This window comes from Acipenser ruthenus, chromosome 6, assembly GCF_902713425.1.
Source record: "Acipenser ruthenus chromosome 6, fAciRut3.2 maternal haplotype, whole genome shotgun sequence".
Lineage (NCBI taxonomy): Eukaryota > Metazoa > Chordata > Actinopteri > Acipenseriformes > Acipenseridae > Acipenser > Acipenser ruthenus.
In genome coordinates this window covers 19,319,593-19,335,714 of record NC_081194.1, presented here as the reverse complement: position 1 = coordinate 19,335,714, position 16,122 = coordinate 19,319,593, and the positions used below count along the sequence as shown (strand labels likewise).

The 16,122-nt window shown below is 37.5% G+C and overlaps 2 protein-coding genes across 5 annotated transcripts in view; one reads left to right on the top strand and one right to left on the bottom strand.

Annotated features, from left to right (window-relative positions):
* Window positions 1-2,954: 2,954 nt before the first annotated feature.
* Window positions 2,955-7,914, top strand: LOC117410678 (zinc finger and BTB domain-containing protein 2). 2 transcript variants are annotated; one of them, XM_034017402.3, is made up of 3 exons: window positions 2,955-3,221; window positions 4,867-5,066; window positions 5,376-7,914. In XM_034017402.3, exons 2-3 carry the CDS (start codon window positions 4,894-4,896, stop codon window positions 6,688-6,690), a joined length of 1,488 nt encoding a protein of 495 aa, XP_033873293.1. In that variant the 5' UTR covers window positions 2,955-3,221; window positions 4,867-4,893; the 3' UTR covers window positions 6,691-7,914. The 2 variants fall into 2 exon arrangements, with proteins under 2 accessions (XP_033873293.1, XP_033873292.1); XM_034017401.3 differs by having other exon boundaries at window positions 2,956-3,221; window positions 4,887-5,066.
* A 6,793-nt stretch (window positions 7,915-14,707) lies between these two features.
* LOC117411111 (A-kinase anchor protein 12) overlaps window positions 14,708-16,122 on the bottom strand; it is a 59,748-nt gene continuing 58,333 nt past the window's right edge. For all 3 annotated transcript variants that reach the window (XM_034018254.3, XM_059025177.1, XM_034018255.3), the window contains one exon: window positions 14,708-15,552. The gene's annotated coding sequence lies outside the window, so the exon portion shown is untranslated. The remainder of the gene's footprint in view (window positions 15,553-16,122) is intronic.

Below are 16,122 nucleotides of genomic sequence, written 5' to 3'. Positions count from 1 at the left end.
GAACCATTAAACTTGCTGTCACATTTTCTGGATAAAAAGGCCACTGTTGAAGGATCATTGGTCAGGCTGTGAATCTGAAGGAAAATGAAGACCAAAGAGCATTCTACAGAAGTTAGAGATAAAGTAATACAAATGCATAGATTAGGGAAAGGGTACAAAATAATATCCAGGTGTTTGGATATCCCAGTGAGCACAGTTGGATCAATAATCAGGAAGTGGAAGCTGCATCACACCACCCAGGCACTGCCAAGAAAAGGCCGTCCCTCAAAACGCAGCGCTCAAACAAGAAGGAGACTTGTGAGAGAAGCCACAGAGAGGTCAACAATCACTTTGAAGGAGCTACAGAGTTCAGTGGCTGGGAGTGGAGTAATGGTGCACCAGTCAACCATATCAAGAGCTCTGCATAACACTGGCCTGTATGGGAGGGTGGCAAGAAAGAAGCCGTTACTCAAAAAGTACCATCTGAAAGCACGTCTGGAGTTTGCCAGAAAGCATGAGAGTGACCCAGCTGCGATGTGGGAAAAGGTTTTGTGGTCAGATGAGACCAAGATAGAGCTTTTTGGCCAAAACTCAAAGCGCTATGTGTGGCGCAAACCTAACACTGCCCATGCCTCAAGACACACCATCCCTACAGTGAAGTATGATGGTGGCAGCATCATGCTGTGGGGATGAATGGATGGAGCAAAATACAGGGAAATACTGCAAGAGAACCTGCTTCAGTCTGCTAAAAAACTGAAGCTTGGGAGGAAATTCACCTTTCAGCAGGACAATGATCCCAAGCACAAGGCCAAAGCAACATTGGAGTGGCTCAAGAACAAAAAGGTGAATGTCCTACAGTGGCCCAGTCAAAGTCCTGATCTCAATCCCATTGAGAATCTGTGGCACTATTTGAAAATTGCGGTCCACAAGCGTCGTCCAACCAACCTGAACAACTGGAGCAAATCTGCCAAGAAGAATGGGCCAAAATCACTCCGACACTGTGTGCAAAGCTGGTACATACTTACCCCAAAAGACTTAAAGCTTGCAGCAAAAGGTGGCTCTACCAAATATTAATGTGTGGGGGTTGAATACTTATGCAAGCAAGATATCTCAGTTTTTTATTTTTCTTAAAAATATTTCCCAACATAAAACCAATGTCACCTTACAATAATTGATTTTGAGTTTCAGTGTTTTAAAATAAAATATCAAACAGAACGAAATTTCAATGTACCATTTGTAATTCAGTAATATGAGAGAATTTTTAATAGAATATATATATATATATATATATATATATATATATATATATATATATATATATATATATATATTACATACAGACAAGTCTTTTCATTATTTATTTATTTATTTATTTATTAGCAGGCACCCTTATCCAGGGCGACTTAGAGTTGTTACAAAGTATAACATTACAAATTATCTTCTTGCAAATTATCAATTTAGAGAATATCACATTACAGATAAGAGCAGTTGTAAAGTACAATAAGGTCAAATTCCAATAAGAGCAAAATAAAGAATACAGTTTAAGAGCGAGTTCGACTAAGAGCAGTTAACTTATAGTAAAATATATTTGCTTATACGAGTAACATCCAGTAAGAGCAGGTGGTAAGTACAATAAATGGCTGAGAATTATTTTCAATAAGAGCAATTACAAAGAATGTGAATACAGATACCTGTAGCAGTCAAATCAAATAAAAGATACAGGGAGTAGTTATAATTAAGAGCAGTAGTAGAATGCGGCCAGGTATGGAGCAGTTCAGTGCAAGTACAAGCTGATGCAAGTACTATTCTCATGCTGGTATATACTCCTTCTGATGGGTTGGTGATGACAACATAATTCAGGATAGATTTTAAGTTAGCTATAACATTTTATAAGTAACTTGAACTCTGCAGCTTATTAGGAGCTGAGAACAATTAAAAAGGTCTAATTAACACATTATTTCTTCAATGAAGGGTCTTAATTGAGAGCTCAGTTATAATGAAAACCAGAAGACACATGGGGTCCAAGGACCTGGCTTGGGAAGCCCTGCCCTACTTGCACCTGAGCTCCAGAATGTGTTTGTGATTCCTGCTTCTTTCAGGAATGCTCTAAAAACATTAACCTGGGAATACCAGGAATGTAAACGTTGTCTTTTGTATCCATCTTAAGATATTAAAGAGATCCATCATTTGAAGGTGTTTTTTTTTGTCCAATCTCTGATTAACAATAACACAGTTTTAATTTCTTTGTTATTATATTTTAAATGTAAATAAATAAACAAGTAAATAAATAATGTTTTAGGTTTATATAAAAATATAAACTGGACAAGTACATAAATATTGCACAATAAAACACTCAGTAAAAAAAGAAGTCACTAAAATTACTTTTAACAATACACACTACATGGATATGCCTTTGGTTTTCTAGAGACGATTGTGGAGTGTAACGCCGGTGAAGCTGAAAGACAGTACATTATTATAAAACTTAATTACAGAACGGTAGGCTGCACAGACTGAATCAAAATACAAGACCCGGTGTTGACATTGTATTTGCATGAAAATACTTGACACCTGAGCAAACCTGAAACGGAGAAAGCGCAATTTATACACAAAAAGGTTCACAAGGCAATTACTTGGGATTGTTCCAGAATGTAGATATTAAATTATTACCTATTACATTGTTGTGTAACATATCTAATTTGAGTTCTTCTTATTTATTTATTGTTTAGAAAAAAGGTGGTTTTTTTTTTGTTTTCTTTTGTTTTTTTGTTTTTAACTGACTAGCTCAGTACGATAAAACAAAATGTAATTGGAACGGAAGACACGTCACAAATCTTTTTATGTTTTACAAACCAAATAGGGGGCTTGCAAAATTTGCATCTAATACAGTTTTAAAACCGGAATATACAGTATTACATTACATATTAAATTACATTTAATCTGACTATAAAACACTCAGCCCGTCCAGTCGTAGCATACAAAACCAGAGTATTACAAACAGAAAGCAAATTAGTAATGTCTCGGGGGTAGTGGGATTAACAAGTGTTTTTTTTTCTTTTTTTTTTTTTTTTTTTTACAAGCTTTGGAGACGGTCATGTGATTGTAACGTAACCCGACCGGAAAACACCGACCATCGCCGCCAATGCTGAGTTTAGAGGCACAGAGCAGCTGCAAGCTCAACGGACAAGTCCCCGGTAACAAACAACAACAAAGCACAAAACTACAGGAGCTACACAGAGCACAAGGTAGGTAACCATATACGTTTTCTCGTTTGGACGTATGAATGTATATACCGAGTGGATTTTAAAAGCTTTAGACATTTCAAATACTTTTTAAGTTAAAATATTGCTCGGTGACCACCTCCTTCTGCTTTTCCTAGTGTGTCCATTTCGTGAAGCTTCGTTTATGTTTCGCTTCACCCTCAGCCAGACCTCTGCTAGAGCAGGCGGATCACAACCGCAAACTGTAAAATCATAATCTGTAAAAACTCAGGGAATAAGATTAGCTTCGGCATATTACCACGTTGTACACGGTGCGAAGTTTTATGAAGAATTTAGTAAGGTGAAGCAAGCATGTTTAATTTAAGGAGTTTATTTTGGTTTTCATGAAAGCGCACTGCGGAAGTGGTTTTGCTCTGTCCGGGCCACGTGTCTCCGTGGTGGGCGGTGCTATCTCAACTGTAGTCTTTTCTGCGATCTGATTTCTGTATTACTCTTGTTGTTGTTGTAAATCATTATAGTATTTCACAGATCCAGCCACTCAGGAGTCATGAGCATGGCAATGATTGGCTGTTATAGATTTAATATAATTCAGCTATGTGACTGCCCATTTTAAAGTAAATAAATACAATAAAAAAAGTAAATGCACTGAAATGCAACGCGTGTTCCCTACTGTATCTCTCCAAGACTATCAAGTTAAAACAAACAAATGTATGATACAGTAATTGTGAGATGGCAGCTTTGTAATCTTCTGATTTAGGCCTAATTAATGTTGTGCTAACTAGAGAGTCTTTTGACCTAAGATTGGTTTGCACAGACATGATATTCAACACTTTTATATGACCACATACACATCACAAAATAGCTGACTAACCCAAGGCTTTAATGTAAATGGGAAAAGGAATTGGGTGTTTTAATATTTGTACATAATAATTATCTTTAAGAAATGAATTGTGATCTTGTTGAGATGCAGTTTTCATAATGCAGAACAAATGTTTCTAGAAAGTAATTGAAAACATTATACGAATGACAGGAATTTCCCATACTATAATATTCAATTTTTATTTTATTCCTGTTCAAGCAATTTAAGCTTGCTTAGTTGCTACAGCAGTTTTTGCCTCTTACTGAAGAAGCTGTTCTGTGGTTGTTTCACAGTTCAAGGGGCCTGTAAAATAAACCACATCCAGTACTAGTGTACCACAATGTGACCCTTATGTACAGCTTTTTATTAAACATGAATGTAAACCAATGCGAACTAACTTAGACTTTTGTCTTAGTCTCTAAAATATGTTTCCTGTAATTGGTGTTGTCAAATTGTTCAGATTTGAGTTCCCAGTGTTGCATTATATTTATCCTTTAATGCTGATGATTAAGTGTTTTAATTGTTTACGTATTTTTCAATTTATACGACCTGCCATAGAAATCACAATTAGAAAAAAACAAAACTTTACAGTTCTGATAAAATAGAAAGGAAAATAACCCTAGTTTTAAATCCGTACTTTGAACATTAAGTATCTAAAATAAATACATTAGGCAGGGTTTAATTGAATACTTTTTACTTCTTAGGCTTTAAGTATTGAAAGAGTTTTACATTCATGAACTGTATTGCAATCAGTGGTGCATAGTTTTGTATTTTATGTGGTGTTTGTTTCAGTGAAACATTTAATTGCAGATAGCTCATGCGTTTTGTAGGTGAAGCATGGAGCTGGCCAACCATGGTCTCATCCTCCTACAGCAACTGAATGCTCAGAGGGAGTTTGGGTTCCTGTGTGACTGCACTGTGGCTATCGGTGATGTCTTCTTCAAGGCTCACAAATCTGTTCTTGCTGCCTTCTCCAACTACTTCAGAATGCTCTTCATTCACCAGGACAGGTAATTGGCTTTTAATTTATAATCACAAAACAGTTTTTTTTCAGTTTCTACAACAAAACTGTATGTTTTAAATGTATATTTTAATATCGATAAGCAGCAGTAACTTCATCTATAGCAGTGTATTTGAAATGTCTTCATATCCCAAATGAAATAATTAAAAACAAGAACCAAACTTATTTTAACACAAGAAAAGGGTGCACCGTGCTTTTAAATAAAACTCCTTAAAAACAATAACAACATTGTTCATATTAAAGAAACACAGTACTGTAACTATATATGACAGATTTGTTTTCATTTCTGTTTTTGCAGTGACTGTGTCCGACTAAAGCCAGCAGACATACAGCCTGATATCTTTAGCTACCTCCTGAATCTGATGTACACAGGGAAGCTGGCTCCGCAGCTCATTGACCCAGTCCGACTGGAGCAGGGTGTGAAATTTCTGCATGCCTATCCACTGTTACAAGAGGCCAGCCTGGCTGGACAAGGTGTATTTCCACACCCTGAACAGCTTTTTCCGTTGGCCACTTCTCTTTATGGCATTCAGATTTCAGATAAACAGACAGGCCTCCCCAGCAGACTAAGTGCACCCAAAGCACTTTCTACAACCTTTGACCAGGAACAGCTTTTGGAGGGTAACCAGGGTAACCAGCTTGTCTCTGAATCCAGACAAGTCCAGGCCATTCAGGAAGCAGATGCTTCTAGTGCTAATCCTTCCACAGAAGAGGTGCAGGGCTTGGATGCACCTGCTGCCGACGAAAATCCTGCTGCAAACACCATTCTCCACGTCAAGCCCAGTATTATGAAGAGAAACTCCTCTTTCCGCAAACATTATTCGTGCCATCTTTGCAGCAGGCGTTTCAACCAGCGGAGCTCCCTGCGGGAACACCTTCTGCTTCACTCTCAGTTGTTGTTTCCATCAGCGACCAGCCTAGCCGAGGCAAGCGTGTCCCCAATGCTGAGCAACAGCGCTCCAGAACCAGCCGGGGAGCCAGACGACACCCCCAAGGGAGGAGGTGACATCATTAGCGACGGGGAGCTTCAGCTGGCCACTGATTCCCCAAGAATGGAGGGTCTGCAGCCCCAGGCAGAGACGCCACCTCCCTCGGACATTGCAGACATTGACAACCTGGAGAGCATGGACCTGGAGCGAGAGGTCAAGAGGCGGAAATATGAATGCTCCACATGTGGCCGCAAGTTTATTCAGAAGAGTCACTGGCGGGAGCACATGTACATTCACACTGGCAAACCTTACAAGTGCAGCGCCTGCGGCAAAAGCTTCTGCCGGGCGAACCAAGCCGCCAGACACGTGTGCCTTAACCAGAGCGCTGAATCATATACAGTGGTGGACAAGGAGAGCATGGAACTCTGTTCCAATGAAGAAGGTAGCCAAATGGATGCCATATTCCTCCCGTCCAGCAGGCCATACAAGTGTAACGTATGTGACATGACATTCGTCAGCCCCAACGAGGTTATCAAGCATCTGTGCTTTGCCCAAAATGCTCAGGTTTTCTCAATGTTGGATAACCAGCCGACACTGCAAAATGAAGAGCCTCCTAAAGAAGAGGGTTCAGATTCTGGACATTTAATTACATCTATTAAAACTGAGGACATTTTTGTAGAGTAATAATGAGGCATTTTTATATTTGTATATAAATGTATATGTTTTTTATAATATTAATTGTGGTGTTTGCATACAATAATCTTAGTAGTTAGCAGCACACGTGGGTTTGTGTCGGTATAGATCATGGATGTTTCTCAGTGTTTTTCTATGGGGAAAAATGTAGGCTTCGTTGAGGTTGTTTTGAAAGTTGTCTTTCACCCTGATGTTACTGCTATGGAATATGCAGGCTACCATCACAAGTTGTATGTTTAGGAAAGGAAATCTACAGCTCCCATAGTGCCTTGCGCTCCACATCCTGGTTCTTTTGTAAAATCAGGGCCAGACATAAATGTTTTAATGAAGCCTCCATCCTTCTGAAAAACATGTATTGATAAAATCGAGCTTAATGTAATGTGCCAATAATAATGTAAAGGAGAAAAAGCTTTTTTCCATGCCACTTTCTCTTGTCCGAGAAGGGCCACCACACTGTAATCCATGGAAAACACTGGGTGTTTAATGTTGATAGGACTGTGAACAAAACCCTCCTTTCCTTGTCCCCTAAATATAATAAATTTGTTTTTGTTTAGGTTTTGAGTACACAGATATGTTTATACTTTAAGACCTCATACTTTTAGCCAATTTATTTCTCTTGAACATGTCTTAAAATACCTTTTTTTTTTAATTTAGTAAACCTTTATAACTTTATATAATGTGCTATATTTACATAAAATATTTTATATTGCAGAAATGTATATTGTTTCTTTCAGGAACAAATTGTCTGTGTATCTGTGTTTATTAGTATTTCCACTTTTATTGTTTTTGATTTTATAATCAACAGACATTTTAATTAAGAAGTAATGCAATAAGACTGAATTTGAAGTTAGCTTTTATTTTCCCTGATGTGGAATTCGATGGACTCTCAACATTGGTTTAATTTTCAGTAGGTGTCTGCAATACAAGTAGAAAAACCTTAGAAAGAGCAGGCTTTATAACAAGCCAGTTATGCCTGCTATTTCAGAGGTCACATTGTGACATAAGAGCAAATGTTTCCAGACAAAGGGGTGTAGCGTATATGTATGCAGTTGCAACTAAAAAGCATTAAATATGCATGCAATATTTAAAGTACACGGAAACCCAATGTATTGTATTCAGTCTTCGTGGTTTATAGTCATGGAGTGATGGTGAAATGTAACAGATTAAGTACTTGAAGAGATTAGGGTATCTTTATATTTTGATGCATTGATAAAATTTTGTTTTTGGCTACACATATAGAAACATCATTCAATATAGCAAAAATATGAAGATTATTTGTCAGTACTTTCAGTACATAAAAATATAGGTGACGACAAGGGGAAATTATTTTTGAGTATTATGAAATGTTAATGGAAATATATACTCTGGTGCAAATGAGTAAACAGTTATTAAAATGTAACATTTAAGAAAAAAACATATTGTTTCAATTGATTAACAGCCTGCAGTAATAAAGATAAGTTTAAAGTAATTCCCAGAAATAAAGCTACTGAATGTCTATACTTTGGCAGGGGCATGTAAGCATTATACTTTGTGCTGTATTGCCAGGTGTGTGAACGTTTCTGTTGTCACAGTAGATTTTAGTTTCCTTTTTTACAGTAATCTGTAGTTTTACCCCAAGATAATTGATACTTTTATTTTTACAGGTAATGCCATATGTATGCATTCTGCTACATTAACTGTAGTACTTGAATAGGGAGCAAACTGACTGCTGTTTCACGCAGGTTTGGAATGAAACCAGCACACAACACAAAACAAAATTAGTATTGTGATCTCTGTAAAGTTCTCAGGAATTTAAGCAGTATACTTCCAATGTCTTCTGAAGTGAGGGTTGTGATGAGCCTAGTGTGAATTTTCACTGACTTGACTCAAATAAAAGTTTTATTGTAAAAAAGGAACTGCTTTTATTTACCCTTCCTTGACTCTAACCTCTGAAATTAAAGATAATTTGCCCCACACACTGAAAATAACAAAATGTCAATACAAATTCTGACCTTCCAGCAAAAATGGTTTGTGGTTAGTTTGTGATAATGTTGTTAGGCAAGCTTGGGTAGGGTGTGAAGTGTCTCCTTTTTATCAAACAGTTCCTCTAGCCATATGGCTTAAACCTCTCAATAGCATACACACATTCTAACAAGTCCCTTGTTTTTCTGTTCTTTTTTTATATTATATATGAAACAATCATGCAGCAAATCCAATGGTGATGGCAAAGTTCCATAAATGTCGCAATAGGACTGTTGAACCGCAGGCCTTTTCTTGAACAAACACACAAATAATCAAACTTAAAAGTGAAGATAGTCCAGGTTTATTATCTTCTTTGATTATTGCTTTGCAAAGTTCAACCAGTTGTAGTTTCTTTATCCACACCTTCTTTCACAGATTGAATCAGAAAGTCAGTCAACTATTTCATCCTGCAGGCACAGAGAACAACTTCTTGCTTTTGATTAAATCCAACAGGAACAAAACATCTCTGATTGGCAAATGTTTATCCTTATTTAACGTTCAGGGCATTTAGAGGAACAAAATAAGTAGCAGGTTTTAAACAGGTCTCAAATCAAAAAGGATCTATCTGTCTCTCTCCAGTTCAGCCCCTTTCAAACACACTTCTGTGTCATTTCCTTTGTTCCCCTGCCCCACCCCAAACACACATTTACAATCCCACTAGGGATAATAGTTTCTTTTTCCAAATCTTTTTCCAATCTCTATCTCTGTTCCTCTGGAATCTACCACACTCTCTCCCTCTTCCTCTGCTAAGAACCTCAGAGTCACCCTGGACCCCTGCCTCTCTTTAAGGCGCCCTGGATAAGGGCATCTGCTAAGAAATAAATAAATAAATAATAATAATTAACACATATTTAGTATTAACCATACAATTAATGACATCATCCCTTGTATTAATTGTGTGGAACTAAAACAAACTATTGATTTCCCTTTTGTATAGCCTTTAAAACACATGGGCTACATATTTATTTATACTTTTTCCAAAATGCTTTGATTGAAGTAATTTACTCACCCTGTTGATTTACTGTTCTTGCAGGTAAAACGAGTAGGAAACTGAGTACAAATGTGTGATAATTGTCATGTGTTAGGGTGCTTTTACCTCATTTCAGGATGTCCTAAGTTGTAGTTCAGGTATGTAGCGATGTACGCTAGATCAGCAATGATCTGGCGTACATGATTTGTTTTTTTTTAGAAATAAGAGCCAGCATCATCTAGTGAACAGATCATTTGGATCTGTTTTTTTTTTTTTTTTTTAGTATTGCTGGTAATATACAGCTGTGATTTAGATACTGCTGTCACTTACTAATATCAAGACCCTTTTGCTGTTTTAGTCTACGTTATATCTGTGGCGTCCGACTAGAACTGAAGAGCAGCTGCCGAGCTCACAATCAAAGCATTTTAACACACAATACGAAATCCTTAAGTTCTATAACAACATGCTTTTACCAGAGAAAAGCTAAGTTTAAAAAAGACAACCTCCTGTTCTACATGCTCACCCCTGAATAACATTTAAACCTGAAGTAACACCCTACACAAAATGTGTTTTGCAGTAAAACAGCAAGGATTGCTGAACAGATCATGACAGAGAATGAAAGTTTAGCGCAATGCCCAGGCTGTATTTAAAAAAAAAAAAAAAAAAAAAACACGAACATGGTCTGATCAACAAGCACCAAGCACTTTCAGTAGCATTTGTCTAACAAGATTGGAAATCATTTTGAGACTATAAGGAGAGGGGTGTTAGATTACCATGAACAACATGTTTACTGAATAATGTTTTGTTAAAAATAGATCAACATAAAAATGAACTCTTACTCTAGGACATGTATTTGCATTCACTGCAGTAAAACACTGCAGATTTTACATTTAATTTTATTCATGTTCCAAAAGATGTTTATAAACCTTTGGCTACACCATGCTACTATAGGAATATGGTACTACCAAATTGTCCTATTTTCTTTAGAACCAGATAAGCTTTAATTGTGTTGACTCTACCTTCTCTGTCATGTATCATTGTATAGTACAATGTAGTTTAAAGTAGGTAGAACCAACATAGTTGAAAGGTGACAGCCTCACATGCGTCTCTGGATTGAGGATATAAAAGACGGGTTGGAGCAACAGAACACAGAACCAAGCAGTCAATTATGAGACATCTTTGACAAGTAAAGCAGTCATTACACCACCAGGGGGAGATAACAAACTACAGACACTTCATTGCTTCTTTCTTGGTTCATCTCTTTAAATAGTTTTACCCCACTCTGAAAAAGTGTTGCACTTGCTTCAAAACAAGGGCCCAATCTGTTTAAGAGAGTTCTGTAAGTTTTGCAGTGATATGAAATAGTCACTGCTTTGAACCTCTGTGTTTGTCTCCAACAGAAATACAGTACTCATTGCAAGGGTTTCTGATTTATTTTTTAGAAAAGGCAACAGTAGAATGGGCTTCAAGCGTCTGTGTGAAGCAATTTTGAAAGTATAAATAGTAATACAAAAATAGTATTCAAACCATGGTTTCCTATGTAAGTATACTCGGAGGGAAAATCCAGCAACGGCCACTGGTGTATGATATAATGGTTCAAGGCTTTCTGGTTTTCAGATGGTTATGCTGCTTTAGGACTTTGATGTTGGTTGAGGATCTGGTTAAGCTGGTTCAAGAAATGTTCTAAAATAATCCATTTTCTTGCATGGGATTTTATATTCCTGCTAGGTGCACAGTAAGTGCCCAATACATACAGTGCCTTGCGAAAGTATTCGGCCCCCTTGAACTTTGCGACCTTTTGCCACATTTCAGGCTTCAAACATAAAGATATGAAACTGTAATTTTTTGTGAAGAATCAACAACAAGTGGGACACAATCATGAAGTGGAACGAAATTTATTGGATATTTCAAACTTTTTTAACAAATAAAAAACTGAAAAATTGGGCGTGCAAAATTATTCAGCCCCCTTAAGTTAATACTTTGTAGCGCCACCTTTTGCTGTGATTACAGCTGTAAGTCGCTTGGGGTATGTCTCTATCAGTTTTGCACATCGAGAGACTGAAATTTTTGCCCATTCCTCCTTGCAAAACAGCTCGAGCTCAGTGAGGTTGGATGGAGAGCATTTGTGAACAGCAGTTTTCAGTTCTTTCCACAGATTCTCGATTGGATTCAGGTCTGGACTTTGACTTGGCCATTCTAACACCTGGATATGTTTATTTGTGAACCATTCCATTGTAGATTTTGCTTTATGTTTTGGATCATTGTCTTGTTGGAAGACAAATCTCCATCCCAGTCTCAGGTCTTTTGCAGACTCCATCAGGTTTTCTTCCAGAATGGTCCTGTATTTGGCTCCATCCATCTTCCCATCAATTTTAACCATCTTCCCTGTCCCTGCTGAAGAAAAGCAGGCCCAAACCATGATGCTGCCACCACCATGTTTGACAGTGGGGATGGTGTGTTCAGGGTGATGAGCTGTGTTGCTTTTACGCCAAACATAACGTTTTGCATTGTTGCCAAAAAGTTCGATTTTGGTTTCATCTGACCAGAGCACGTTCTTCCACATGTTTGGTGTGTCTCCCAGGTGGCTTGTGGCAAACTGTAAACGACACTTTTTATGGATATCTTTAAGAAATGGCTTTCTTCTTGCCACTCTTCCATAAAGGCCAGATTTGTGCAGTATACGACTGATTGTTGTCCTATGGACAGAGTCTCCCACCTGCAGTTCATCCAGAGTGATCATGGGCCTCTTGGCTGCATCTCTGATCAGTCTTCTCCTTGTATGAGCTGAAAGTTTAGACGGACGGCCAGGTCTTGGTAGATTTGCAGTGGTCTGATACTCCTTCCATTTCAATATTATCGCTTGCACAGTGCTCCTTGGGATGTTTAAAGCTTGGGAAATCTTTTTGTATCCAAATCCGGCTTTAAACTTCTCCACAACAGTATCTCGGACCTGCCTGGTGTGTTCCTTGTTCTTCATGATGCTCTCTGCGCTTTAAACGGACCTCTGAGACTATCACAGTGCAGGTGCATTTATACGGAGACTTGATTACACACAGGTGGATTCTATTTATCATCATTAGTCATTTAGGTCAACATTGGATCATTCAGAGATCCTCACTGAACTTCTGGAGAGAGTTTGCTGCACTGAAAGTAAAGGGGCTGAATAATTTTGCACGCCCAATTCTTCAGTTTTTTATTTGTTAAAAAAGTTTGAAATATCCAATAAATTTCGTTCCACTTCATGATTGTGTCCCACTTGTTGTTGATTCTTCACAAAAAATTACAGTTTCATATCTTTATGTTTGAAGCCTGAAATGTGGCAAAAGGTCGCAAAGTTCAAGGGGGCCGAATACTTTCGCAAGGCACTGTACATAATCATTTATTTCAATTACCAACCAATTCTCCAACAATTGCTTGAATTTTCAGCAGCTCTTATGTGTTAGGTTATTAATACAGGCAGCATAGTACAGTATTCATATAAACACTGGTGAAGTGTTGTCATATCATTTTGTCAATGCACCACAATCCAGTTAGTACAGAAGGCAAGTTTTGTAAGGCTAGCTTCATTTAAATGAAATTTAGACAAGAATTTGTTTTCATATTATCAATAGCTCAGAAACTACAAAAGAATCAAATCCATGATACTGTTATTATAAGTTTATTTCTATTTTTAGAAGCTATGTGTTATTTATTATTACAATATGATTTAAGGTACATAGGTATACAATTTGTACAGCTTTTACCAAGTTCACATTCAGGTTGTGATATAAAAAGCACAAGGAACTAATGCAAGCAACCTAAATCACTGGAGTTGATTGTGGTTGTTCAAATGTCTCCTGTAAACTCATGCCCAACGTTAGAATGGAGCTGCCATCTTCGTACAGAGCAGCCCCCCCCCCCCCCCCCCTTTATATTCACTTTTTTTCTCTTTTTAGAACAAATACACTTTTGAGGATGGCTAACAGAATTTATAGTAATAATCTAATAAAATAGCAGGGTGTTTATTCTTGTTATTTATAAATAACTTAATGTTAATACTGAGAATGGGTTTTGAAATGTCACAGCGGTCCTGCAAAATAAACAGCTCTGCTTCCCATCCTTTATCCAGTGTTCTAGTTGAGCACCATGCTCATTGGGCCCAATTAAAGGAACATGTTCCACTTGCATTAAGAACAGATCTGTTTTAAGTAGAATCCTGCACTCCTGGGCTTGTATGGCAAGGCATTGACCCGGTGTCCCAACTATTACATAATTTCTGTTTTGAACTCGCTGAGCTCACTCTTCCAAGAATACTTCATATACAACCCTCACTAGCTCTGAAGGAACCCACTGACAGGAACAGCATTGACAACTCGTTCAAAAATGGAGCTAAGGCAGTGGAAATGCAGCTTTTGAATGTTGAGTAGGTACTACAGTTCATTTTAAGTCACCCACATACCCCAAACCTCCCACCCATTCAGAAACACTTTGATGACAACAGCCATGTTGTCTGAGCTCTTCTGGGTTCCACCTATGATTCTGCATTCGTAGTTTACAAGTATAAGCTGCAGATAAGAAACTACAGAACTGAAAATGAATCATATAATAGAAGATGCCAGCAGGTGGAGTCATGTCACTATTCTATGCAGGGCTCAGGGCTTTACCCAATTGAAAACTGTAAGAAATGATTTATTACGCCGATAGGCATCACTTGGTAAATACAATATTTCATTTAATATTCTTTTTTAAATTTCAGATTCCTTCCACCAAGTGTTGTGTGTACAACTGGATATACTATGATTGATAGTACAATGTCTTTTGGTGCTGTATTTTACCATATGCAATAGATTTTGGTCCAATTCACTGTGAAATTGTCTCAGTAAGGCAGGGTCAATTTATGTATTAAAGGGTTAATCTGTACATACTTGTTTTTCATGCAGCATATTGAATCTGTATGTGTAACAACAGGCATCATCATATCAATTCAAAAGCAATGGTTGAACATTTACAGTTTAATGTTTCAGGCAGGCCCATTTTTAGAATGATGTGAGCATGGAACACTTTTTAAATCATTTTTATTTTTTGCAGAGGAGGTACATTAGTTAAAATGTAGAATATGCAGAGATCACTGTGTAATTTGAAAAGCTAGCTCACAGTGCCAGGGAGTAACCAACTGTTGACAAAAAATTAGTGTAAATCATAAAAGTTTCATCTACGCAAATTAAAAATTAATTACTTGTCCCCAGGCTGTCAAAACTGAAAAGCGGATTCACAAAATCAGATGATCACTTGATGGCAACTGTATGTTTGTATGAAAAAACAATTAGTTACCAAACATAGAAGCTTTACAGTTACTCGAAACTGGCCTTTAGCAGGGCACTTGTACCATGTTCATGTAATCTTAATGCAATAAAGCCTGAAATAACAGCATACAGCGAAGGCAGGGATAAAGAGCATCCCTATATCTTTATACTTGCACAAAAGTAATATAAATACAAAAAGGACTCATTTTAGATACATACAATATACAAGGAAATACACACTGAGTACTTTCTAAAACAAAGGACCGTACAAGTCTGCCACAATCCCTTCCAGGTTATAATAATGGAGGAGCAGAAGGTCAGCAAACAGACATCACATTAATTACAAGCTCATCAGGCTAAAAGCATTGAAAGTTGTTAGGTCACAGCTGTGAAGAACGGTGAATAAAGCTCCCGGTCGTGTCCAGGGTTGTCTTTCTGACAGGAATGATGCTGCAGGTAAGTAGGTAGGTAGGTCCGTCTTATCCCTCGTGCACTCGCACGCTATGAGAGCTCTTCCTGTGTGCATTCAGGAGTCCTCAGTTTTCCTTTCCTGCTTTCAGATTGCGACTTCCACAGAGAGTATCTGCTTACTTCATAGACCTGTATAGAGAAGATTACAGAACAGGTAGACTGTTACTTTACATGTACATGTATAGTTTGTCTTTATAAGAATGTGATGCTCTACGTTATTGTTTTTTACTGATTACCCCAATGGTTCTCTGTTTTCTATTTTGGAGGGACAGTGTAAAATGGTATTGTTACTGTCTGCAACATTGTAAGGGTTAAACTTTATGTGTTATTGTTTATTAAAAGAGCATACATGTAACACGGTTTTTAAAGCTATTCTGTGTAAAGGGGAGTAGGTTTCCCAGACTAATGAGTTTTTGGACTGGATGTTGGTGTATCTGTATATTTATATGCATCTGCTGATTAAACACTCAGCTGGGTACTCCCTTTTCCCCACAAAGACTGTATCTCAACTCTAGGACTTTCAGGGAAGGTAGACCTTATATATGTGATCTTGCATAACCAGCATGAAAAGCAAGCACACACAATCACACAAATGTGGACTTTTTTCATACGCATATCCCTAAAATAATTCTAGTTAAATTTAAAAAGAAAATTGTTTAGTGAATGTTAATTTTACACAGCAGAATTAGGCTAACAGAC

What these genes read in the sequence shown, in the direction of transcription:
- LOC117410678 (XM_034017402.3), top strand. Translation starts at nt 4,894, where the DNA reads ATGGAGCTGGCCAACCATGGTCTCATCCTCCTACAGCAACTGAATGCT. An exon ending in CTCTTCATTCACCAGGACAG is followed by an intron (nt 5,067 to 5,375) that starts GTAATTGGCTTT and finishes CTGTTTTTGCAG; the next exon opens with TGACTGTGTCCGACTAAAGC.